This window comes from Patagioenas fasciata, chromosome 19, assembly GCF_037038585.1.
Source record: "Patagioenas fasciata isolate bPatFas1 chromosome 19, bPatFas1.hap1, whole genome shotgun sequence".
Taxonomy (NCBI): domain Eukaryota; kingdom Metazoa; phylum Chordata; class Aves; order Columbiformes; family Columbidae; genus Patagioenas; species Patagioenas fasciata.
The window spans coordinates 13,279,015-13,305,124 of record NC_092538.1 but is presented as its reverse complement, the minus strand read 5'-3'; the positions used below and the strand labels follow the sequence as shown (position 1 = coordinate 13,305,124).

General features: G+C 46.0%; 2 protein-coding genes across 5 annotated transcripts; one reads left to right on the top strand and one right to left on the bottom strand.

Annotated features, from left to right (window-relative positions):
- Positions 1–13,604, bottom strand: SLC13A5 (solute carrier family 13 member 5). Of its 2 annotated transcripts, none has more exons than XM_065853179.2 (13): positions 13,312–13,604; positions 12,933–13,040; positions 10,096–10,224; positions 9,103–9,239; positions 8,441–8,655; positions 7,251–7,422; positions 5,958–6,080; positions 5,201–5,413; positions 4,336–4,457; positions 3,932–4,050; positions 2,529–2,690; positions 1,196–1,333; positions 1–446 (listed from the first exon to the last, which is right to left on the bottom strand). In XM_065853179.2, the coding sequence occupies exons 1-13, from the start codon at positions 13,378–13,380 to the stop codon at positions 318–320; spliced, it is 1,836 nt and encodes a 611-aa protein (XP_065709251.1). In that variant the 5' UTR covers positions 13,381–13,604; the 3' UTR covers positions 1–317. The 2 variants fall into 2 exon arrangements, with proteins under 2 accessions (XP_065709251.1, XP_065709253.1); XM_065853181.2 differs by having other exon boundaries at positions 13,344–13,604.
- XAF1 (XIAP associated factor 1) lies at positions 12,340–26,110 on the top strand. 3 transcript variants are annotated; one of them, XM_065853281.2, is made up of 10 exons: positions 12,340–12,761; positions 16,847–17,019; positions 18,868–18,934; positions 20,829–20,964; positions 21,951–22,007; positions 22,802–23,054; positions 23,856–23,923; positions 24,197–24,544; positions 25,015–25,084; positions 25,962–26,110. In XM_065853281.2, exons 3-9 carry the CDS (start codon positions 18,903–18,905, stop codon positions 25,066–25,068), a joined length of 948 nt encoding a protein of 315 aa, XP_065709353.1. In that variant the 5' UTR covers positions 12,340–12,761; positions 16,847–17,019; positions 18,868–18,902; the 3' UTR covers positions 25,069–25,084; positions 25,962–26,110. The 3 variants fall into 3 exon arrangements, with proteins under 3 accessions (XP_065709353.1, XP_071673206.1, XP_065709354.1); XM_071817105.1 differs by lacking the exons at positions 12,340–12,761; positions 16,847–17,019 and adding an exon at positions 18,675–18,717; XM_065853282.2 differs by lacking the exons at positions 12,340–12,761; positions 16,847–17,019 and having other exon boundaries at positions 18,731–18,934; positions 24,197–24,406.

Genomic DNA, 26,110 nt, shown 5'->3' with positions numbered 1-26,110 from the left:
TTTCAGAAAACAGCCTGCCTTCTCTTTATTTAAAGTTCTATAAATTCTAAATCTTGATCTTGACTGAAGGTACAACAGATCACTTGATCATATTTATGATCCAGACACACCGCCCTTAGGGTTCCGTAATTACAAGGCACTTTTGGCTCCAGCACAACTGGAATAAATTTAAGTTGGTTCATGCCTGATGTGTGACTCCTGGAAGGCAACAAACCCTGACACTTGATCTGAAATGATGAGACTCTACATAGGGATTCAGGCAATCGGGAGTGGTATTAAGGGTCCTTTATTTGTTTGACACATGAATTCTTCACTGCTCACTGGCTAGTTGTGCTGTTTGCCCAGGTCGGGAATGTGTCCAGCTCAAACAACAGTTTTCCCCATGTGTTGATGGCCAGTGTGACACAGAAGACTCCAATGATGTTCAACACTATTCCAGTTTTAACCTGTGGGGACAAAAGTCCAAACCAACAACAATAACCAAACATCAGCACAGTAAACTGCAGTAAGGCCTATTTGTACATACGCAAGAAAGACACGTGGTCAAATAAATCACATAAACAGCCATTGTACCTACTGCCCTATGTTCTTGCTTAGATAGAAATACCAGGGAACATGCTGTGCGAAGCCTTTGAATACTCCTCTCTATAACTAGTGTGGGAGCTTTAAGGCATGTACAAGTTGCTCTTATTAGCCAAAGAGCAGCTCTGCCTCGTTCAGGTCTCCAGTTAGAAAACCGGTAACGTTTGGGTGTTGGGCACAGAACTGGGCGCTGTGTGGCCTGGCAGGCCATCCAAGGACCAGAGCCCGGGCAACTGATCGTTACCTTCTGCTTTCAGCTCCACTGGAAACAAGGCCTCCGCTACACTCGCCAAACCCCCAGAACGCTGGAAAGCACTGACTGAATTTTAACCCTTCAGTGTTTCAGAGACTTATGGCCCATCAGTTTTTCATTTTAATTGGGTTGGGATGTATGCCTGCCAAAGCCTGCGAGAAAGGTCCTGTTACTTCAGAGATGCAAACCTTTATTGCAATACTAGCACAGCAAAAGAGAGGAGCACAGGGTGGTAGTTACAGCCCATAAGAGCCTCTTAGTACTTGCAAATACTTGGCTAATAAAACTAAACTCTCATCGTATTTCAGGATAAAGGCAATGGAGAGCTCCAGATAAGAGACCAGGCCATTATCATCTTACCATATCCAAGACACGGATGTGGCCATAGGAAAACACTATCGCATTTGGCGGTGTTGCAACAGGCAGCATGAACGCGAAGGAAGCGCTGAGAGTACCGGGCAGCATAACATACAAGGGATGGATCCTGACAGATGCAGCCTGCAATGAAATGGAGAGAATATCACACTGGAGGTGTTCTGAAAGAAAAGCATGAGGAGCATTTCCCAGACCACCGAGATACACCGACTCATTTTGCGTCGCGGTACTATATCACCAGGGTAATTTACTGGCGTTTTATTTCAAAATCCACATGTGCTTAAACATAACTTTGCTCTTGTTTCCTATCCCACAATCCTTTAAAAAAAAAAAAGGCTTGATTCTTTCCTTGGTTTGCTCTATGGTATAATTTGGAGTTCTGGGCAAGTTTATCCAACGATCTTTTCTTTGACCTCGGACCACACTTTTGACAGGGTAACACAGGGACGGGATTATAATTACTAGGCATGTGGGCTAACACTCTTAGACATGACACAAACTCCGTGGGACTCAGAACTTAAGTGCAAATTTAAGTCACTAATAATGCAGCACCTTGACTGGGATAATTTTACTTTGATGAAATGGTCTAGAATAAAGTGGTTGTACTTTCCAAATTAAAGGACAAAGTAATCTATTTTTTCCTTTATGCTACAATTTCAGTTCTGCTCAGAAAAGGCAGCAAAACTTACCAGGTTTTCCTCACTAAGTTTCAAAATTGTTCTGGCTTCCTATAGAAAATTAAACATTTCTAATAATCAGGCCTGCCACTTTCTGCATACTAGCATAAAACCATGAAGATGAAGGAACCATTCAAGGGGACGACCAAAAAGCGCTGGGTTTTGTTTTGGGGTTTCTGTGTTTTTCCAGTTCCTGGCTGGTGGTTCAAATACAGAATGACCAGAAGTAACTGATGTTTGTTGGTCTATATTAAAAAACCAGACCTCACCTCACTTTCTCCAGGGCCAAGGGACACACCTTACAGAGGACTTGCACGGGTGTCCTGTGCCGTGAGGGTGCCGCAGGGAAAGCATCCTGAATCAGCTCCTTTCCCCAAGAAGCTGGTTCTCGGGGCTCAGTTGTATGGGCAGGGCATTCCCCCTTTCTATCTCCATATGATGCTATAAACATAGCAGTGAACACCAGCCATAGTCACTATCCATTATGGCATACTGTCAGATGGACTCTTACATCACTGGCTTCCAGATAAACATTGGAGCAACATTCAGGACAATAAATACCATATAGCTTTGCCACTAGAGACTGTCAGTTTAACTCTGATTTCCCAGTGGATAGGATAACAGGATGGAAGTAATCTTACCAAGGTAGAAAAGACGGGTATGAAGAGGGTGGCTGTGGCAACGTTACTGGTGCATTCAGTGAAGACAGCTATAATCAGCGAAATTATTGTTGCAATGGCCCACGGCGGGATAGATCCTAATGGGGTCATTTGATGACCCAGCCAAGCTGAGAGCCCAGAGCTCTGACAAGAAAAAAAACCAGTGTTTTCCAGTGAGGCTTAGAACCCATGGTTCACGAACAGGGAACTCGTGTATCCTACCACGGAACTCTAAACGACTCCCGAATCATATGAATACTATCCAGGAAAGTACAATGACATGTCACAATCACCAAAAGACGCTCCTTGCCTACTAGACACAACACTGAGTCTTACTCTCCTGATTTTGCTGGAACTCAAATACTTGCTCACACTTTGCTTACAAAATAATACTTTTTGGCTAGACAGAAACAATTATTGCTGAGACTATGGCAAATAATTGATGTACCACTCAGAAGTTTTCTGGAATGTTTTATAACGTTTCTGACGATACTGATGCTGCATGAATGCCCTGTTGTAGGAACATAAGCAGGGACTGACTCAAAACAACTTACAAAACCTTTGACTTGATGGCTTCTGATGCTCCGGACCTTTAGTAACGTATGTACAATGTATGTAGATGAACCTAAGGCCCTAGAGCTTTCATTTGCCCCATGGTTTCAAACTACCTAGTCACAAAACTTAGATCTAATATGAATTGCCCCACAGCATGGCACTGTTGATAACTAAGGCTTGCTTTGATTTAGATGCATCTTAGCTGTGATGAAGGAAACAATATGGTTCGAGATTTCTTTCCTGTTTTGGGAATTCAGTTGCCTTTTCTGTGAATTTATGAACACGGGATCAAGCCATGGGCTTATGGAACGCAGCACATTGCCTGGCAACAGCCACCGATAAGAAGTTCAAGAAACCCCACTGTACACAATTGTGGAAGATATCTACCCACAATTATTTTCTTCCTGACCACTTCAGCAGTGGTTTGGTTTCAGTCTAATGATAAATATTCTTTAAACACATCTCAAGTGGTTCTGAAAATCCTACAAGTATTATCTGTATTTCTATTTTCCTAGTCAGGGCCAGGATGGGGATGGTAACAGAAATGAGAAAGGCTGGTTTTCTGGTGTTCCAGCCAGTGAAGGTCTCAAACTACTCGGCAGCCTCCAAGAGGCGAGATAAATTGAAGAAACCTGGTCAGAGCACACAAGTTCCTGAAAAAGATGCACAAACGTTCACCTCTCCTCCTAACTTTTGCTAATTTGGATCTGCCTTTAGATCTCAACATCTCTGCTGGGGTTGGCTTTGGGTGCATGCCCAGTAACACAAGGCTAGATAACAAACCAGGGAAGTTCGCCTTCGAGTCAGAAAAAACAGATGTCAGGACATACTGCGCTTGCATCGGCCAGAGCAAAACCTCCTCCCAGCAGCAGCACAACGCTCCAGGGCATCTTCCTCTGAACCATATTCCAGTCTAGCAGCGGGGCTGATAAAAATGGCTTTTTTATATCTGAAGTAAGAAATGAAAAGCAGAACATATTTTAGGAGAGTGAACACATTTTGTCTCCTGTTCTATAAGATACCAGGGAAAAACCCAACACACAGGGGCCTATTACTGAGAAAGCTGCCCAGGGTAAGGGTGACACACACAGCAGGGACCACGAGCCAGCCCTGCGGAAGGAATGAGGGAGGTGAGCTGTCCCGAGGAACTGCATCCAAACCCAGTACACGTTTCTGCCACGTTAGCTGGAGCTGACTAACTGTTCCACAGCGTTACAACTCCTCTTTTAAGTACCTTCTTCAGCCTGTTCAGGGTCAGACATGCTTGGGTTCCAGCCTTTGAATTTGGGTTTATTGGCAGGAAGGATAAACAGCAGCAGGGCAATAAACACAGCAGGAGCAGAGTCAGTGATGTACCTACAGAAGAAAAGAGAATATAGCTTAAAAAATAGGCATCGTTCTCCTGGAAGGTGGCTGCCTTCCAGCATTGCAGCCACTGCTCTCTGTCACCCTACTGGGGTTTGTGTATTAGTAAAATGGGACATTAGTTCATGACTGAGGTCTCTCAGTCCCGCCACAACACAAACACAGGAATAAAAGAAACTAGCTGCTCTACACATTAATAACCAGTCACAGGTGACCATAGCTCCTGGGAGCAGGGTTCCTTCTCTGTGGTGACACCAAGATTCGACAGTTTTATCTCAAATAAAGATGTGTAAAAAAGGGCCTAAATTATCATCCCGTTGTGCATTTTATGTTGATGTGCCACTGACATTATGTGAAAAAGCCATGCAAAGCACCAAATCAATTTCCCAGTGAGTTCTAAGCTATTGTTCAGGGCTGATGTTACCAAATATTCAAATAACACTGCAACTGATCAGAGCTCATACAAACAAAACACTAAGGTGCAGGTCAGTGTGACTGAGATGAGCATTACAGAACCTTCTGCTCCTCTAGGAGGTTCAGCTTGCTCCATGTCTCAGAGTCCAAACTGTCAAACAACATCTGCTGGTGATCTCCTGCACAAGCGACAGGACCAAACCCAGCACACGGGAATTCAGATAAGGGTGGAATGAATTACCCCGCACTCAAAATGGAATGTAAGAGAATCTGATTCACAAATAAGAGGGTACAGGATGAAAAAAACCCTAAAAACTTACTTTTCTCCTCCTGGGAAGAGCATGGAGGCCCAGCCTTTTACAAAGCCTGGGTTTCTGGAAAACCACAAGAGAACCAGCAAAACAAACATTAGGAGGACACTGGATTCAGCATAAGAGATAGGGCCTAATTTCTTCATTTCTGCCTTCAAGACGTCGTATGCAGCACTTTCTTTAGCAGTTCTCTCTGTCCCACAGCCCCAGCTTTTTTTAAAGCTTTAAGAAAAAGGGAGAAGACAAGACTGTAAATATTAACATACTAGAAGGATTTCACGTACTTGCCACTCGGAAGCTGTCACCCCCGGGGACAGATGCAGGCTACAGCAGAGGCCAGGAACAAAGAGACGACAACAGTGTCAAAGTATTTCATGGGGGCACGCCAGTTCTCCCAGAAGAAGGGGGTCAATGAATGGATGTAAGTCTCTGTACAATTTGGAGCAACCTGGGATGAAAACTCCAGTTTTGAATCAAGGGTAGCAAACCAGATATGCCAGCTCTCCTAGGGCTGAGATTTTCAAATGTGAAATTGAAAAATAAAAAGGCAATTCTGTCTGAACATTAAGAATCAATAAAGCTTTCGCCTTACTGCAACTCCCATGAACACAAAAGGTTTCCAGACCTGAAAAGTTGCTATGAAATGGAACTGCTCTCTGCTACAAAACTGATAACTTGTCAGTGCATTTGTTTTAACCAGATTTCTCAATAAGCTGATCTGCATTAGCTGAGGGGTTTACACAATATCATGTAGTTAAATACTCACTTCAGTCCCATGAAGGAGCACTGTAGCCAAAGCCAAGCTAGTACCAGCATCAGAATCATGTTTGGGAATGCAAACCCAAACCAGGAAGCAAAATTCACAATATCGTTGTTGTTGGGATATAACCTGAAACGAAAAATGCTTTCTGTAGTAATGTCACAACATTTAGTGATCTACTCTCTCTTTAATATGTGCTAGTGACAATTATACCTGTACATCTAGGACAATCATTACAAGTAATCCTAAGCAACATCCATAGCCTAACTGAAGTCAACAGGAAAGCAGCTTGGATTTCAGAGCAGAACGTGAATGATCCTCAGTTCCCCTGTGTTTTACTTCAATGCCTACAGGAGCTCATGTTGATATTCTGGGTCTCAGTAAGTCAAGCACTGCTGAAAGATCTCCCAGACATTCCAGGTACCTCTCACTTCCAACTTGCCTGCTCATCCATCACAACACAGGGTGTTCTTTCTTCCTCTCCACTTGTTCCAATAAGCGAGTAAGAATTGTCTTTCCTGAAATCACACCTGCACCTCTGCTCACGCCAACAAAGACAGTTGCTAGTTGGCTTAAAAGAATGAAGCCAGGGTTTTAAGAACAGCAACTTTTGTTCCTCCCTGCATCCAACAATAATGACTGGGGGAAAAACATCAATAGCAAATCTTCAGCTGTGTGTTAAAACCGACAGGCAGCGTGGCAGCCGAGGCTGAAGGACTCCCAGCAGAAGGAAGCAATGTAGAGGGACTCTTGTGGAGTCTGTAAAATTTCCACTGTCACATTAGGTTGCATTTAAATCAATTCCCAAACTCAGTTTAGCACGACAGTATTTTGTGGATAACTCTTTTCCTTTACAACAGGATCTATACAGTTTCCACAGCACAGAAGAATAATATTATAGGAGAGGCGAAGCTATTTTTAGCTCTCTAAAGTGTGCTTATAAGAAGAGTTAATCATACATTCTTCTGATGCTCTTCATTGCAGTTCCTTTGCTGATGTGCTGCATTTCAGTGGAAAAAGAGGGGGCAGAAGAACCAGTATCTCATGATCAACCAGCCACCTGCTGATTACCAGCAACTATTTCCAAGTTTCTCAGAAGACCTATAATCCCAGTGCATAGCTGCCTAAAAAAAGGCTGAAGCAGGAAAATGAGGCCCATCACTTCATATACATCCCTCACTCTCAGTTCATCAACTGGTTATTGCCTGGAGTTTGCAACTGAAACCGTCATCTAAGACCAGTCGGCTGGTCTCAGAAACAGTGACAGTATAAGGAAAAGAAACAGCATGGATGACTTACTGGTTCATTTGGCCTTTCAGTACCATGTTCGGTCCTGTTCCGGTGAGTGTTGCGGTTCCTCCAATGCTGGCAGCATAGCATATACAAAGTGTCATTCCCTTACATATACGCTTCCTCATTTTCTTTTCCTCAGAAGATCTGGGGTCATCAGGGACTTGTCCATTGCTTATGACTAGAAACAAAGAACAAGAGGCAGAGCTCAGGATGTGGTCGGCAGGCTTCGCGCTTCCAGTTTGTGTATGCCATTTGCTTTAATTCAACCAAACACAGATAGTCCCTAAATACTTTAGACTCATGTCCAGGAGAAGCTGAAGAGAGAGGCTGCCAGCCTGGGTCTACACAATCCAGGGACGCTGTTGTCCACATCACTGCCAGAGCTTCTCAGCAGCAATTCCTGTTTCAGAGAGGCTTGCCACAACCAAGATATTGTAGCCACTGGAAACATTACGATACCGCAGCAAGAACCCAACAGCTATGAACACGGGTAGAAAAAAACCCCACCCAAAGCCAAATTCCAGCCTGGCGTAACTGTTAAGACCAATATGTTTTGTCAGTTTATATCAACCATGAAATTTTGCTGTTTGGTCCACCTACTGCAGAAGTACTGACAGAAGGACCTTGTGGTGTCAAGCATCAGGTAAGATCACACTTTAAAGTGTGCCAAAGAGTAGTTGGTCTACTGTGAGTCAAATGACACCAGCTCCTATTTTCCAAGTAGCTTTTAAAGTCTCCCTCTTTCTTCTCCCTACCTCCTGGTCAATAAAGAGAGATTTACTGCCACAGAACCAAAATAGTTTGCGTTTGTTCAAAATTTTTCAAACGTTCCTACATGGCTTAGAAGCGGAATCCCCACTGATCATTACAAGATTTAGAAAGTGGGATACTGGGGTTTGGATGGTATTTCCCACAGGATATGCTTTCCACTTCCCTGAGCAGGGAAACCTTGGGAGGATGACCCAAGCTTGAAGGAAAGAACATAAGAATCTGCATGGGATCTATCACTAAGCACAACACAATGGCAGCCCCCAAAACTGGAAGGCGTTTTGTAAAACCTAAATGCCATGCATTTAGGGATTTCCAGTCAGCTTACCATCCTCTTTCCTTGGAAAAGGTATAGAGTTCTCCTAGGTCAGGGAGCTCTGGGCATAGCAAGCTCAGTATAATCAACTCACTGCTGAGTAGGCCCTTACCATGCACTGAAGTGGGATCGGATACGTTCTTTTCCTCCAGCTCTATCACTGTATTTGTTTGCCCGGTTGCTTGTTCCATCATGGTCACATCATGCTCTGTGTTGTCCATTTGATCCAGGACAGCCTGGACAATGGGAACCATCATGGCGGTGGTGGCTGTGTTACTTATCCACATGGACAGGAAGGCAGTGACCACCATAAATCCCAGCATGAGGCTGAAAAGAGAGACATGGGCAGAAGAGAAAGGAGGAAAGAAAACAGATGCTGGTAGACTTCGTAGTCACTGTAACTTAGAGAGTAGAGCCCAGACAGGGATGTGTGTAGCATCCAGTAATAAAAAGCTGGGCCAGGTTCCCTTCTAGAACAGCTCTACCACCTTCACTGAGGAATCCCAGAAAGTCCTTTAGCTCCTTAGTCTGCACACGATTAAGTTGGTCATCATTTTGTCCCCAATGGCAAGCAAGCATCTAAAATTTAGCCAGATGCTTTTTTTGGCTAAAGGATAAATAAACTGTTCCTGCTGCCAGACTCCACCTCTGGAAAATCTGTACAAGTGCAGCTAACGAGATTTTTTGAAAGTTCCCTTCTCTGCTGACTGTTCAACACCAGCCCTAGGCCTCTGCTAAATTGACACAGGCAAAGAAGTAATGTAATACTCTTACAGTGCAGGTTTCACCCCAAGAATCAGCAGGACCCTCAAAGCAATCCTTTTGTGAAGATTCCACTGTTCAACAGAAATTGCAACGATCAGCCCTCCAAAGAAGAGCATGGTTGTGTCATTAAGGTACTGCAAGCACACCTGAAAGACAGACAGTAGGTCAGGGCCCTAAACGTTGCCTCATGCTAGCTGCACCAGCACATTTTGCCTTCCATCCTCCCTAAGCCATTTACTGCACCAGGCCCCATCCCAACACTGGCAGAGGGGCAGCTGCAGCCCCAGAGCCACCTGCAGGTTTCTGAACCCTGGATCCACCGTTTAAGTGCTGAACTGTCCAGTGCAGGGGCTCTGTGCACCATGAACCTTCGTTTTGGAAGGTAATAAAGTACAAAATTACAGCAATTGCCTAAAACAAAGGTGCAAAGTATGGTGCAGGTACTAGAAATGCTGAGCTCCAAAACTGATTTCTCAGCACCTTTAGCGACTGCACCTGGCCTTACCAGCTTGTTGGCCGGTAGTGAAGCCAGGCTACAGTACCTGAATGCAGCCTCTGCCCTCGGGCTAAAGCACTCGCAGGAACAGCCAGAACGAGCTCTGGAGGGACACGGTGCACTCACTGGCACCACGCTGTCCATCCTGTCAGAAGAAGTTTGTCCCACGCACTTTGAAATCTCACAGTGAAGTGTCAGCCCTGCTCTCTCATGGGGTGGGTTATGAACGTGCAAGCTGCTGGCACTAGTGGGATGCTCTCTAGCAGGATCTACGTCCAGAAATGGATCTTCCCCTCTGCCACCTCAAGCCCCACAACACACCCTGAGCGTTTTGGGCAAATGTGCATTCAGCTCAGAAACTTCCCAGACAGGGACCCTGAACATTGCTCAACATGTTCAAAACCAGCACCACTGAACTGGAGCGCTATCCTGTCAGACTTGTTTGCAAGATATTGATGGGGGATCAGAGTAAAGGACATCACTGCATCCCTGAGCAAGTTCCTTACTGATTTAGAGCTCCGAACTCCAAGCAGCGGGAAAAATACCACAGGCATGAGGGAGGTAACAGCCAGCGGGATCACCTCGGTGCACCAGTACACAGCCATGACGATGATGATATATGCACATTTGGCCTCCTGCAACATAATGGAAGACACATTCAAGCACAGAAAGCTGTTATTAAAGATAAGAAACATATTGGTCGCTCTTATAAGGGACCCGAACACTTCATTGCCTGTGGTTGAACAAGTTGTGGTGAAATAGGTAGCAGAGACATGAGGATCTGAACTCCTACTCCTAAACCTTGTTCTGAAGTCACTTGCATAAAAAGATCTTTTTTGACCACAGTGTTTCTTCTAATGTATCCCCCAAAATGGAGGGTGTGAGAAAAACAAACCTTCCACAAACAGGTAAGTACAGAGTTTGCATTGTGCAAATACCTCCTGGCAGCTGAGCGAAGCAGATTTCACAGCTAGGAGCCAAGAATTTTAATAATGTTTGTAGATTTTGGCATTTGTATTTTGAGTTAATTATTTTAAAATGGATGGCCAAATTTCCCAGTGTGGACTAGTCCATCTGATACTCACAAGTCTTAGAGTGAGCCCAGAAACTATATAACTCAATAATTCAAATATTCTTAACTTTTAAAAGTAATTCTTAAAGTAAAACCCTTCTACTGTTTGTTTGTTGTTTGTGTGTGTGTGACTAAGCTCGTTACAGGAATTTAGTTACTTTTACAAATAATAATACTGTGCTTACCTACCGGGGCTTCCCTAGATTAGAAATGTTGCAACCTGTCTCTTTGCGCTGTTGAGCAGGCATTTCTGTAACTCAGCATTCCTTGGTTTGTACTTTCAAAATTGTCAGGAGAAGCAAGCATTCATGAGCCAACAGTAAACAGTGTTTCCAAGCTTAAGTCAGTGTTCTGTAGTTCAGAATTTGCTCGTATTTAGAGTATGTGTTTATAGGATTTTCTTCTAATACAAATGTGACTTTATTGCAAAAATAAATGGTGCTCCAGTGACATTTAAAAATTGCTGTAAGGTGATATTTATAAATAGGGGTGTGTTTTCCTTAATTTTGTTGAGAAGCTTAAGAACCAGAAAACAGCCTTTGTAAGTTTTCTTTTTCTTTAGGTTTCAAGGAGATTAATAACAACATAAGTTTTGAAAACAATATTTCTTCAGAGATTAAGAGATATCAGACAGATATTATTAAATTTATTTAATATTAAGTCTCTTCCCTTAATAAAGATGAGGTGAGCTCACAATACAATTAATGCTGTACCACAGCAACTAAGTGCTAGAACTGACTGCGGTCAACCTGTTGCAAATAGGGCAGACAGACAGATAAACAACCCTAAGTGAACAAAATACACAATCCAGAAGAAACACCGGCTTTGTAGAGTTCAAAAATACAAGTACACTTATAAATTAACTCCAACAACTACAGTCAATTCAAACAACCAAAGAATAAAATATGTCTCCATCTACATGTATATCTATCTGTGACTCATGGGAACAGTCACAAAATGTTTCTTTGGTGTCTCTGGACAGTTGACAGAAAACACAGTGATCTGTTGAAAAAGCTGTGACAGACAGAAATGTTACTCTCCCATTGTGAAATTCTGTAGTTTCCCAGATTAGAGTGATGACACAATATTCCTACAAATACCGGAAAACTGAAGACATACTTATTTTTTTAAGGAAATTATCGGTATTGATCAAAGTAGTGCCTAACAGTCAGGAATTTCTCTTTCTATAAAGCATCAGCATTCAGCTAAAAGGCAGGGCTGATATTACTCAGACAAGTAAACGAGAAGGGCTGGCAATTTTCTTTATAAATATGCATGACATCTTCCTGCACTTTAAAATACATGGAGCAATACAGGTCACTCAGAAGAATGGCTGGTTTTAGCATTAGAATAGACTTTAAAGCTCTAGTAGGCTAAAATACTGTAAACTGAGCTTTCACAGTTTGTCAAAAAGGCTACAAGACATTAAAGACCAAACTCTTCGCTATGTTATTCCAGATGAATGCTGGTGTAACTCCATTGAAAGCAAAGGAGTTGTGCCATCGCTGGAGTCAGGTGGATGTGAACTGGAGGATATTGGATTTGAAACCCTGTTCCGATCACTGCATAACACACAATACACAGCCTCTGAGTGCCCCGCGATGAGGAACGCCACGCAGCAAGTGTCCCTGGAGCATCTCAGAGCCTTAGCAGCAGAACGAGCTGGAGAACCCAGAAGCCCTGTCTTTCAGTCCACTGCCATCATTACTGAGTTATAAAGGTGCAGGCCAGTTCTGCATATGTTTATCTTTGACTCCAAAAGAAATGCATCTAATTTACAAGACGTTTGGTCCGAGGGAGCTCCGGGCTCTAGCAGTGGCACAACCCTTAGGATGAACAGAGACTGGCCCAGAGCTCCTTCTGCGAGCTCAGCCGCCCAGCACCAGTGCCTGAAGATCATTTGGGACTGAAACCTGCAACACGCGCTCCTGGGCTGAGCAGCTAACCGAGCCGACAGGCTGCTCCAGGACCGGGGAGGATCCGCTTCACCCGCTGCAGGGAGGAGGAACTGCCCGCAGGGATGAGGCACCGCTCGCCCAGGTGGCCAACGAGATGCTGTACAGGGCGAGGACGCGCCGGGTGGGCAGTGTCTGCGGCGAGGTGGGCAAGCAAGCCGGCGGGGGCAGGAAGCCCCGGCAGGGCCCAGCGTGGCTGCTGGGACAGGGGCTCTTGGGCAGCGGCGGCGGGACCGGGGGTCAGGGGTGGGCTCTGGGGGGCAGCGGCGGCTGCACCGGGGGGGTCTGTTCCCCGCCCGGGCCCGCGGGCACTTACCCGCGTCGGCACAGCGATGGGCAGCGGCAGCAGCAGCAGCGGTGTGAGGAAGAGCGTGGCGAAGGAGCGGTACCTCAGCAGCGGCCGCAGGCACGTCGGGGCCATGTCCTGTGGGGACAAACGGTCAGGGCGCGAGCAGGAGCAGCGCCGGCGGTTGCCGCGTTAAGTACGGGGCGGCGGGGCCGCGGCGGGAGGGACATGGCGGGGGGCGACATGACCCGCCCGCGCCCTGCCGGGGCACCGGGCCCGCCCGCTCCCTGCCGGGGGCCGAGCGCTCCCGCCCTGCCGGGGCCGGGCCCCCGGGAAGCGGCGCAGCCGCGGACCAAGAGCGCGCGAGCCGCCGCCCGCTGGGCGGGGTCCGCCCCGCCCCGACCGGCACCTGCGTGACACCGCGCGTGTCCCGAGCCTGACCCTGTCCCGGGAAGGGCCCGGCGGCCTGCTCCGCCATGTGGGCGCTGGCACATAACTCCGGCGTTTCCCGTCTCCCCAGTCCTCACGGCCACCTCCGTGCTCCGGCAGACCCGCCGTGAGCAAGGACGGCTGCCTGGTGGCTCCGTGTCACGCTGTCACCCCGGCTGTGAGGATGTTCAGAAAAATCTCCATCCTCATAGTGCCCACAGAAGGTTGCCGGTAAGCACAGATTCTCCTGACACGCTGCGTGCAGGGAGCGCGGCGCTGACCCGGCTCCCCCGGCGCTGGGCTCAGGGGGGCTGGTGGGGCCCAGGGCCGGTCCTTCATCCACGCGCTGCTGAGGAAGGGCCGGGCCTCTCTAGGGCGATGGGAGTTAAAACCACAGCGGGGCTCTCCCCAAAACAAAGGTCTGTGCAGGCACGCGTGGCTGTGGTTCACTGCCTATTACTTTGTGAGGGATTTTGTGTCTGCAACCTGGGTTAAAAATAACCCAGAAAGGTTAACTTGAAAGGTTGTTTTTAATGTCATTCATGTCAGCAATTTGGTCTACAGTGTAGCTACAGAATCAGGATTGGAGCGATGGCACTACTGAAAGGGTGCAAGCACTCTCAAAATGGCAGAAGCTAGACTGAAGACAAGGAATTTGTTGGTATTTTATGTTCTGCTTCTGGGATGTCAGCAGCCACCTGAAACTGAAGGCAGCATAAATTAGATCTTGAAAATTTGATCCTGCAGTCTCTTAGTACAGTCTTACCAAGCAGTTACTCACAGAAATAAAGAATTTCCGATTCCACAGCAAGTAATGAGGGAACTCTGACTACAGCTTGCACTATTTGTCCTCTGCTGACCAGAGGAACTTCAGTGACAAAAGTACAAAACAAGACACTCCAATGTTAGCGTTCTGTTTGCAAAAGCTGTGAATGCCCACTAAGAAAAACAGCCGCCAACCGGATCTGTACAGATTCCAAATCTCCAAGTCTTTAGTAGCTGTCCCTCTGGGTAACTTACCAACACAGAGGAAGCTTCACAGCGGAGCAAAGCCTAGCAGAAAGCGGGGAGTCAGCCAGAACTCGCATTCCTATGGACTGTCTCCAATGAAAAAAACCAAGGAAAGCAGATGGTTGTTGCAAAGCAGCAAGGACAAAGTCCTGCACGGATCTGAACCTGTAATCTTGAAAGGTAAATTCTGACCGTGTCACCCCCTTGCTCAAGCCATCCTGCCACTTCATATTTAAGATATTTCCATCACTATTTTATGAACAATTGGAGGTTTACAGGTCAATTCATGCTTTACTGTAGGAATCAGGAGGCTGAGAAGCTGACGGAATCCAGATGTTAGAACCGCATATTCACATACCATCACAACTAGCACCATCACAGGCAGGAACAGCAATACAGTGAGGACAAGAGAGAAGACACCTACATTCCGACAGTGCTTGGAAAAGCTGTGCAACGCGTAGTCAAGATGCAGGAAGAGGAGAGCATGACTGGATGAAATCAGTTTACAGTGCCATGCTGGGCGCTGCTCTCAAAGGGGTCAGCATGCACCACCAGAGAGAAGCGCAGAGGAGCATGTTCGATTTGGCAAGTTTTACAGCTGTTCCCTGTCTCCCTCAGTCTATGCTTACAACTCAGACACATTTGGTACTGCCTGGATATGAGAGTGCTACAGGAATGACAGCTCTTTCACATAATTTGCCCATGAGCTTCCTCTTCATTGTGCCAAAGAGAAGGTGGACAAAGCTTTGGCTGCTTTTACAGAACTAGTCTGACAGCCGGACAAAAAGAAGCTGCATAGAGCCCACCGTGCTTGCAAAACCTCCAGCAAGAGAAGTTTTAGATGCTTCAAAGAGAGCATTCAAACAAAAACCTCCCTCAGCATGAAATTCAGCTCATCCTAATTGAGCACTAACTGCAGGCCTTCGAGAAGAAAGCATCCCTTCCTCCAGTCAGATCTGAACATAGCAGACACCAGAGCGGGATTTACAAATATGTATGTGAGATTTGTGGCTTCATGGTCTTTAACTACTGCTTTAAAGACAGTAGTAGTGTGGTCTAACCAAGCAGGCAGCTAAAGACCACACAGCCATTCACTCACTCCCCTCCCGGCTGTGGGATGGGAGAGAAAATGAAAAAAAAGAGGTAAAATTTGTGGGTTTAGATAAAGTCAGTTTGATAGGACAGAAAAGGAAGGGAAAGTAGTAGTAATAATAATAATAATGATGATGATGATAATAATAATAATAATAATATGACGAAGCAAGTGATGCGCAGTGCAGCTGCTAACCACCCGCTGCTGGCTGCCCCGCCACTTCCCGAGCACAGCACTGTACCAGCTACTGGAAGAAAATTAACTCTTTCCCAGATGACACCAGGACAATAGGTAAAATTAGCTTTTGGTTGCAGACACTATTTAGAAGCAGGAGATTGTAGCAGCCTCTGGGCTGAATTTTGATACCCTAATGTTGAATAATAAGCTCCTCTTGTTCTTCTTGGTAGATATACATACGTTCTGCCTCTAATTCAAATGCTGTCCAAACACACAAGTACATTTTGCCTGTTAAAAGCAGTCCATTTGACCTAGATAACTGCTATTACCTCTCAAGACAAAATCTCTCCTCACATTCTTTTTAAAGTTCTTTTATGTTGCGGGTTCCATGCAACACCCAGAGGTACAAACCTTTTAACAAAGTTGTATCAAACAAGGACTACTTGACAATGAGAAACAAAAATGAAAACACTGACCCTGACAGTAGGACTCGGCAGAAAAAGAAGTGTCTTCTACCCAGGCTTTTGAAAACCACATTTACAAACCCAGCCATCTCAGAACTTACCTCTGTGTGATGCTTGACTTAAAAAGATGCATAGAAGAGGTCTCGTACAATCACGTTGTGCACTGGAAGGTTCACACAGAATTTAAATGGAAAGAGTTATTACCGGCATTCAGAGAAAATCACTGTTTCATTACTTTCTCTTTTCCCCCCAGAAAGTGCTTTCCAACCAGTGCCAGTCCCCTCTGTAGCTTTAGCAGTATCTTGCAGCTAAGTTCCCAGTGGAGCATCTGATATTTTTCCAAGAAATGCTTTTGAGATGCTGAACGAACAGTCCTTTCAGCCCAACAACTTTCTACATAAAAGCCCTCATTATGAATTTTGAGTCTGTGGAGTTTTCTCAGTGTGTGTTGCTGATCAGGATTTCTTGACCTAGAATTGGTATTTCCTGTCTGGTTTGCAAGAAGCCCCGAAGTACATTTGAATGCTATGCAGGCTAATGACTACAAAAGAGGAAAAAAAAGAAAATAACATTAAAAAATTTGATTCGGAATTGGCAACTCTGTAACCTCTCCCTTAGCTGCCATCTCATTAACATATTTGTTCAAAAGCCTTTTCTCTGCTTCATTACATAATTTGTGTTACAAAATCCAGATAAACACTCATTATTCCTAGGTCTAAATAATGGCTTACAGGGCTTCCTTTTTCTTATTTTGCTTCCTTTTTTCACAGAGAAAAATGGGAGACAGAAGGGGCTTTTTGGCATTGCCTGGTCGTGTGCTTTTAGTAGGTGGTACTTAAAAAATGACCAAGACTGATGGCTGGTCCATCATACTGGTACAAGAAATGCAAGGCCTTCCATCAGAAAATCCTGAAGACACTGGTATTGGCATTGAAATGAAAAGGTAAAGTTCTGTTCCTTTTTCTCTCCAACTTCTATTTCTTCTAAAGTTGCCTGTGTGAAAATGTAGAGCTGTATGACCCCCAGCTGCGGCCCAGCGACAGGCAGGACCTGCTGCACGCGGGGCCTCTAGTGCTGTCGATCAGTGCCAACCACCAGAGAATGTCACCAGGGGAAAAGGGAGAGCTGGTTAATGCACACCGGAGATGTCACCTTGCCCATCCTTAGATACACTGCAATGGTCTGAGGGCCACTGGGGAGCAGTGGTGCCTGGGAGTCTGCTGGGGCAAGGCTGAGCAGCCGCGCTCTGGGCTTGGTGAGGTGGCTGGAGGGCTGATGCTGGGTGTCTCACCCATGGTGATGGCAGGCAGATATTTCCTCGGCACCAGCTGGCTGTTTTCGTCTGAGTGTGACAGCATTGCCCCAGGGACGCCCAGGTGGGTTTGTGAGGCTAGATATGACCATGACCACCACTCACCACTTACCGCCCTCCCTGCTGACTGCAAACCAGCCCTGCGCAGGCTGAGAGAACAATGGCTGTGGTGACATCAGCCGGGCAAGGGCTGCGGCCGCGCGGGCACCAGCCGCAGTGGCGCACGGGACAGCAGCCAGCACAGCCCGCTGCCCGCAGGCAGCCTCCTGGGTTCGAACCGCAGCACCTGGGGGCTCGTTTCATGGTGCTGCCTCTCCCTCTCAGCTGGCTCCTGCCCAGACTGTGATCTGGTAGACTGCAATGTTATGGTTAACAGTAAAATACCATTAAAGGTGAGTTCACAGGTGGGCTGTCATGCTCCCTGCGGGTTCCTCTGTGGGTAGGTGCTGGTGCTACGCTTGCACAACACAGCACAGATGCTGGGCAGGATGGGCCCCAAGGGCTCCCTGAGCCACTGCAGCTCCAGGCGTGGAGGGCAGATGGTGGCCGGAGGGCTCCTGCCCTCTCGGGGAAGCACTGACAACGGTGTCCTGCTGCCTCTCCCTGCCATGGCGTGCTGCCTCCGTGCCACAGCACGCTGTCTCTGTGCCACGGTGTGCTCCCTCTGTGCCACGGTGTGCTCCCTCTGTGCCACGGTGTGCTACCTCCCTGCCACGGTGTGCTCCCTCCGTGCCACGGTGTGCTCCCTCCGTGCCACGGTGTGCTCCCTCCCTGCCATGGCGTGCTGCCTCCGTGCTACAGCGTGCTGCCTCTGTGCCACGGTGTGCTCCCTCCGTGCCACGGCGTGCTGCCTCCGTGCCACGGCGTGCTGCCTCCGTGCCACGGTGTGCTCCCTCTGTGCCACAGCATGCTGTCTCTGTGCCACGGCGTGCTGCCTCCGTGCCACGGTGTGCTGCCTCCATCAGGGATCCAGGGGCTCACCCGGCTCCTTGGCAGCATCTGCAGTGGGAGAGTGCGGACAGAGAATCATGGAATGATAGAATGGGTTGGGTTGGAAGGGACCTTTAAAGGTCATCTAGTCCAAGGCCCCAGCGATGAGCAGGGATATCTTCAACTAAAACAGGTTGCTCGGAGCCCCATCCAGCCCTGCGTGCCTGGGTGCTGGGGCAGCGGCCGGCGGGTCAGCCAGCCCTGCTGCAGGGCACAGGGACGCCCTGCCCCGGGCGGCTTCAGGCAGCGGGGGGCAGGAACCTGCCTGCTGCAGATTATCTTGTCTGGGCAGGGAGGAAACAGACACCCCGCAGTTCCTCTAAGGACTAGTGAACTGGCGTATGTGAAACTCACGCTACAAACACATACTTGTCTGGCAATGCTGCTATTTCTCCTTTAAAGAATTTTTGGCTAAGCAGCTGTTTGGGGTGGAGTTACTGCAACAGAGGCTTTCAGTTTCGTTTTTTTTTTTTCTCTCTCTACTTTTAGAAGAAAAGATATCCAGGAAAATAAAAAGAAGAATAATGACAGAAGAGAGCAGGTTCTGCAAAAACTGGTAAGAGATCTTTCTTCCTCTCCACCCCTACCAAGTGTGGGGATTTCAAGAGTTTTCTAGGGTTTTCCTTAATGTTATCTGGGTCTGCTGTAATGGGGAGAAGAGGAAGAACCACAGGACAGGAGGGGTGTATGCTAGTAGGAAACAAAAATACTATTTTGGATGCATTTTCACATTTCCAGGTTGTTGCTTTCTTGCTACTTTCTGTGGAGGGCTTTCTTCCATAGCCCTGTGCTGTATGTTCTCTTCCTACATAACACCACGGTGGATAATTCTGCAGTATCTGGCAGAGGAGTCAGTGTATGGACCATGCCAAAACCAGCAGCTGCCTCAGTTTTCCCCCATGGCTGATGTTTCTGTTGCTATATTTGCAGTTAAGTGATAATGTATTCATTTTTTCAGGGTAATTGGCCATTTCTCATAGAATAGAAGGCTGAGAGGGGCCATGAGGATAGCATTGCTTGCTGTGTCCCAACTAGTAGCTAAGCCATTGGAAAAATTATATGAGGACCATGAAGCACTGCAATTAAAAAAGTGTCAAATGTAGAAAGGTGAAACATGAGCTTAGCCTCAGTTTGATTTGGTCACAAAGGAACACCCATGCTTGGCCTTGCACAGAGAGCCTGTGCGTTGTGTTCTAAAAGGCTGTAGGGGATGCTTCAAACAAAGCAGTTGCTGCACCCTGATCAGACCCCTTGGCAGACCTACTTTGCCAAAAACTTCTCTTAGATGCCTCTAACCAATTCTTAAAGCCTCTGGTGACAGAGATGACACCTTCCCGCGATAAACCCATTCCTGTTGACGGTATCTCAATTCTTGTCACTAATGTTGTGAACACGTCCATTATTAAACTCAAATAAGTGATTTCCTAGATAAAAGTAAGTGTTGTTCCCGGAGCAGCGAGCGCGATGCCATCTGTGTACCTCAGCTCGCGGGAACCCTTTGTCTGCACGGAGCAGCTGCTCAGCTGGGCTACCTTAAATTGCTCTGCCAGGAGCCAGAGCTGGAAATTTGGTGACGCCTTAGATGACACCCAGAAGAGGTATCATCCTTTTCTTTCCACATCTGTGAACAATGTAAACGAGAGCTGGAGCTGTTCCCCAACAGCTGTTGGAGAAATATACGAGGCGCCTCCAGCAGCTCCCCTGTCCCTTTCAGAAGTATTCCTGGTAATATGGCACAACAGAATGAGTAATAGAATCCAGTCTCTAAATGTCTCATTAAGATGAATCAAAAATGCACCTATTTCCAGTTTCTAGGGACAAACTAGTTGCATGTCTGGGTTTTGCGTGGGATAGATCTGATTTTCTTCCTAGTGACTGATCTAGCGCAGTGTGTTGTGGCTTTAGTGTGAGAAGAATGTAGATACTCCACTGATGTTGTGGTTGCTGCCAGGCGATGTTTAGAGCAAGTCAAGGACTTTGCAGCCAGGAGGCTGAGGGTACACAAGAAGCTGCGAGGAAACAAAGGCGGGAGAGTGAGCCCAAACTGCCCAAAGCGATGCTCCATGCTATATAACTTCATGCTCAGGAATAAAGACTGCATTAGAGGAAGAGGAACAGGGTTGAGGGGTTTTTTGTGCAGGGTTTTTTTATTTTTTGTGGTTGGTTTGCTTTCTTCTGAAGTGGCTGTTGTTCAAAGACTGGTTGGGCACACGTATGCCTGTGGGAGGTCATGAGTCGCGTTATTTGCTTCATTTGTTTTTTCCCGTCCCTCTTTCCTTCAAGAACTGAACTGTCTTTATGTCAACCCACACATTTTCTCGCCTCGGTTCTTCTGTTCCCGCCGCTGTCCCGCTGTGTGTGGTGGCGGCTGGTGCTCGGCTGCGGCCCAGGGTCAGCCCCCCACAGCAGTTCATCTGCTCTTCTCTCTTTCCCGTTTGTGCCCTTGGTAGTAAACGAGATGTGTCTGCTGCCAACTTCTCCCTCCATGAGGCCCACTGCTTGCGATTTCTCAGTCTCTGTCCAGAATGTGAGGAACCAGTTGCCCAAAAGGATATGAAAGACCATCAAACAGAAGCACACAAGCAGGTGAGGAATGCTACATGATCTTTTTGCAAATAGCAAAAGGCTTGTTCAACCCTGAAGTAGTATGTTAGTGGTACTATGCTCTATATTAACTACATTTGAACTTGTAATTGTCTGACCAAAAAATCTATGAAGGTCTGATATGACCCTTCGGGCCTTGTTACAGCACCTTTTGATCTTGTTGCACACTCAGCTTAAGAGAACAAAGCTGTGGTTTCCCCAGCACTACAACTTACAGATTAGGTATGGATGCATGCGCCTGGTGCTTGTGAATTAGCCAGAGAATGCAAGTTAAATTATTTGATTAGAAGAAGACAGACAGTACCTGATCGGACATGGGCATTGCTCGTACAAAGCTATGACATCAATGCACTCTTCTAACAAAACTGAACTGGCAGAGTAAATTTATCAGCTCTTCATATGGCAAGGCAATAGCATTTTTGGTACAGCATTAAGAACCCTGTAGCTAGAGGTACTATGTTGAAGCATGGGTGCACAGGCATGGCTTTTTATTTTGTCTTACTAGTTTTATTATTTTAGCAACGCCATTGATTTCAGTTACTTAACACAACACAAGGAGCTCTCGTGGCAAACCCACAGAGAACTAGCATGCCTCCTCTGTCTTCGAGAGGCTATTATCATTTAGACTAGCTGAATATCAGACCTATAATTTTAGGTTAAACCTCAGTCAAAATTTTGAATACACGCTCTTTATTTCACATCACACTTTGCATTTCACATGGGCACCCTTGACAGCTGGATCCTTGCACAGAATGAGAGCTTCCTGCAGAATCGCCAGGTATCTGTTCTCAAAATCTCATCAACACAGCTCAGGCCTAACAGAGAAACAAAAGTTTACCAACAGCTTTTAAGTGATCGGGATGAAAATGACAGGAAGATCATCTCAGCAGCTTGAAGCTGTATCGACGTACGAAAGCACTAAGCATCCTCCTGTGATCCTGATGAACTGCTGTGTGTTTTGCTTGCAGGTCAGGTGTAATCTTTGTCACCAAAGCATGCAGCAGTGCCAGCTGGAGCACCATGAGGTACGTATGGAGTGCAGTGCTTTCAGCTTGCTAGGCTGACCCCTTTGGCCAGCAACCAAGAGTCACTCTAATGGATTCACCACTAAAAACGGGTAAATCTCTGACTTTTGTCCTGGACCATGAAGAAACTTAAACCTCTCAACAGCTGCAGTGTTTTGGCGTACCTTTTCTTCTTTGTAAGTAAGTGTATGCGATGGTGGTTGCCCATCCAGTTGTGATGAGGCAGTTTGTTCTAGGTACTAATCTATTACTTTATCATCCTTGGTGCCTCAAGCTGATGTTCTTTGAGGCTTCTTGAAGACATTTTCATCCTGTCCCCAAACTCATATTACCGTCTTTTCCAAGGAGTGGTTATACAAAGCAAGAATCAAGGAAACAGCTTAGGAGGAGATACAGAAAAGAACTGGCAGAGGCTGGGAAGCGAGAGCAGCCTGTCCATGCCAGCTGTAGTCTGACCATTTCAAGGAACCGAAGCAGTGAAGACACAGCAGGCTTCCCTCATGGTGGTAGCTGAAGTATTGGAATATTCTAGGTGGGCTTGTGCTCTGTTGCTAACCTGTACTGGCGCAGAATATCTTCACTGCTATTGATACCCATTTTGCCTTATATTGCCGAAATTATCCTAAATTAAAGATGGCCAAGACAGGCGAACTCCTTATACAGCTAAGCCTGCATTTGGTTGTGTGGATATCCCTTAACGAGAGCATTCTTAAACAGCCACTCATTGCTGTCGCCCAACGCCCTCTTTTAGTATTGGTAGAAAATGTGTAATAATTTCTTCTATTCACCTGCAGACTGAGGAATGCCACGAGCGGGCAATGAAGTGTGAGATCTGTGAGCTTGAAATGCCCTTCAACAAGCTGCAGGAACACCTGAACACCTGCGCCAGCCGAACGGAGTGGTGTTGGGAGTGTAACAAATACATCATGTACAAAGACCAGAACAAACACAAAGAGATTTGTCAGAACGGTGGTCTGTCCTACCGTAAGGATGTGGACTTTCAAACCAGAAGGACATCCACTAATGCAACATTTATTTGCCCCACTGGTAAGCACAATTCCTCATTGTCATGGACTGCGTCAGCTCTGTTAAATCTCAGTGAACATTCTCCTGCCTGCTTTACAACTCCGAGTAATCCAGGCTACAGGGGATTTTTCTTTAACCAACCACAGTGAGAGGTCCAAGTGTTGCTTTATATTATCCTGGTTATTGTAAAGCCAGAGTGGTTCCACTGACTGGTAGGTAGATCATTTGCCATGTTCTTTTATGCCTCCTGTATCCTGGAAGTGAAATTCCTTCTGTCAGAAAATGAGTGTAACTTCTTTCTATTTGTCACACAGGAGAAAATATTATTTAGAATTTCCACCTACTTCATATATAAGGGCAGTGAAGCATACCTTGATTTCTTGAAGTTGAGAGCAGCTTTATTAGGCCTAAAGTATTGGACAGAGTATGTCAAGGCAACAAATTCATAAATCCTGTCAATGATTCCAGAAAAGAGCAGGCGTCAGTAGGTGCAGTGACTGGCAAAATAAACTGCAGAGAGCAGAACCCAAACCAAACCGCACTGCTAGGCCAGGGCAGGAGGGAAGCATCTCGAGCCACAACACATGGGGCTGGAGTGGAATTTCAAATATGCCAAAGTCTGAGAGAAGGGGTGGTGGATTGGTTTTGAGTGGTGCCAAAAGCAAAACGTAGTCGCAGCTCTAATTCCTTCTTGGCCAGTGCAATCAGCGTTCTTTGTTTCTCCAGAACCAGTGGTCAGATGTAGGTCTGACAGCCTGTCTAGAGGACAAGTGTCCATGCATCAGTACTGTGTTTCTCACTCTCTTTTTTCTCTTTCCGAAGGTACTGGTGGCAATCTTTGTCAGAAGTGCAATAAGTCCTTCCCAGATGAGCAGTACTCCCAACATCTGGTAAGCACATTTGAAACTGGACAAGAGAATGGCCTGTGCTTGATTTCCAGCCAGGTTATTTCTCTGAAAAGCTATATATTAGGTAAGAAAGGACTGTATGTCTTGGGTCTTCAAACTATAGTTTTGTGATGCAATTTATTCAGCTGAAGCATCCTTGTGAGGTGGTGTACACTGTCCGTCCCCATGACTCAGGTCTGTTGCAAGTGACAACATACCACACAGTTGGCTGTAATGCCAATCTTCACCTCAAATATGCATGCTCTCTTTTAACAGAATAAATGCAGTGCAGCCCATCAGCTGACAGAAGTTCTTGCTGACCAGTCAGCTTCAAAATTCAGCAGTGATCCACCAGAGTCATCTTCCTCCCTGGCTGCCTCTTCCTGCTCCAAGAATGCAACGGCGTGGAGAGATGTCCGTCCCAAAGGGAAAAGGGATCAGCCATTGACCTCCAAAACCTTGCTCAAGCCCAAAAAGAACAAAAAGGTTGGCTTTCCCTCTCCCACAAGAGGCGGACTTTCCACATCGCCTCAAGCTCTCAAAGACACCCAGTCTTTTGACATGCTGGTGGCCTGTGCCCATTGCAACATTCTTCTGCCACTTCCAACCCTTCAGAAACACGAGGTGAGAGTGACAGGTTGGACTTGGGCCATGCCCACAGTCAGTACCTGTCTCCACGCTGCCTGGGTCCCACTGCCTGATTCTGGATTTCATAGCTGCTTGAAATACTGGCCATAGGGACACTTTCTCTCTAAAGCATGGAATGTTTTAATTCCATTGACTATTTATGCTCACATCTATACAAACAAGATCCATTGCCTATGGGCTGCTTGAGTTATAGGAAAATAATAACCATAATTCAAGCTATTAATTTTAAGCTCAAATCCTGGAAAGTCTTCAGCAACTGTCATTTGCTGAAGGCTGATGCTGTTCCTGCTAAGCGAATAGTACGATCATCACTCAGCTGCACAGATGGGGTTCTACATACTTTACCATTCTAACAGAGGGGCTCAGTTGCCTCCCTGCTGAATATAATTGCATATTGAATATAATGTTAAATTCTCCTCTGATATGACTTTTTCTTATTTTTCTAGATCAAATGCCTACGTTTGACATCTTTGAAAAATGCTAGGATGAAAAAAAAATAGAGCCATGAAGAAAAAGGTACGGCAGAATTTCAGAAATTTAGAACAGAATTTGTCATTCAGGATTATTCTACATTGGGTTAATAGAAACAATGGGATATTTTGCAGAGGAAGTGTGTCTGGAAAAGCTAATACTCAGAATGTCACAAAGCGCTTTATATTCCAACACACAGTTGGTCCATGAGGTTGCATTAGGCAAGCATTGCTTCAGACGTTTTCACTCTTGACTCAGTCCCCTCCCTACTGCGAGCAGAGAGCGGCACAGACGATTTCACAGGACAGATGATGTGTCCTGGTCTGTCTGACCCAGCACCGAATGGAGTCTTAAAGAATAATTTCAGAAGACAAGAAGTACAATTATTTTTTCTCCATAGTAAAAATTGCATGTTAGAAGCAGCATTGATGTAATTACGCCAGACAATACTTTCAGTTGAGCTCACACTGACCCATAGGCAGTACGTAAACTCGTTTCCTCAGCCTGTCCCAAACAGGCTGTGAATTTTCACACTATTTCTTTGCTCACATCCCCCTCTGCTTTTCAGTTCCTAAGCAGTATCGTTTCTGCCCCACCCAATTAATTAAATGAAACTAAAAGCAGTTGTTCTCAATCTTTCCTTTTCCTGCTTGTTTCAGTAAATAAGTTATTACTTCTGCCTGTAAAACCTTCTTCTCCTGGTAAATTAAAGAGAGAAAGCACCAAAGTGATAAATAGGGGGGTTGTCTAGTTTTGAATTATAGGACTCGTGTCTTGAAATAAAAGTAAGCACATGGTAATTACATGGATTATTTGGATTGCGTTGTGGTCTTTTTATGTTGTTCAACTGAGTGATGACATGAGAAGGCTGTAAAACTGAAACTTTAAAAATGCTCATCACTGGGCTTTGCTTGTTTTACAGAAGGCTCCGTGGCACTCACCGTTAACCCTGGAGGTCTGGAAGTGAAGGCTTCAACTCGGCCTTAGCAAAAGGCACTGAAAGTGCTATAGCTTTATTGACAAATAAAAGTGACTTGCTACTCTGGATCAAGAACACAGAGTGACTCAGAC

Excerpts from the sequence above, each read along its gene's own strand:
- SLC13A5 (XM_065853179.2), bottom strand. The coding sequence starts at position 13,380 with ATGGCGGAGCAGGCCGCCGGGCCCTTCCCGGGACAGGGTCAGGCTCGG. Across the intron at positions 4,051-4,335 it reads CCCTGAACAGGCTGAAGAAG|ATATAAAAAAGCCATTTTTA; the intron begins GTACTTAAAAGA and ends TTCTTACTTCAG. Across the intron at positions 1,334-2,528 it reads TACCCGTCTTTTCTACCTTG|GCTGCATCTGTCAGGATCCA; the intron begins GTAAGATTACTT and ends ATTTCATTGCAG.
- XAF1 (XM_065853281.2), top strand. The coding sequence starts at position 18,903 with ATGACAGAAGAGAGCAGGTTCTGCAAAAACTG. Across the intron at positions 23,055-23,855 it reads AACATTTATTTGCCCCACTG|GTACTGGTGGCAATCTTTGT; the intron begins GTAAGCACAATT and ends CTCTTTCCGAAG. Across the intron at positions 24,545-25,014 it reads CAACCCTTCAGAAACACGAG|ATCAAATGCCTACGTTTGAC; the intron begins GTGAGAGTGACA and ends TTATTTTTCTAG.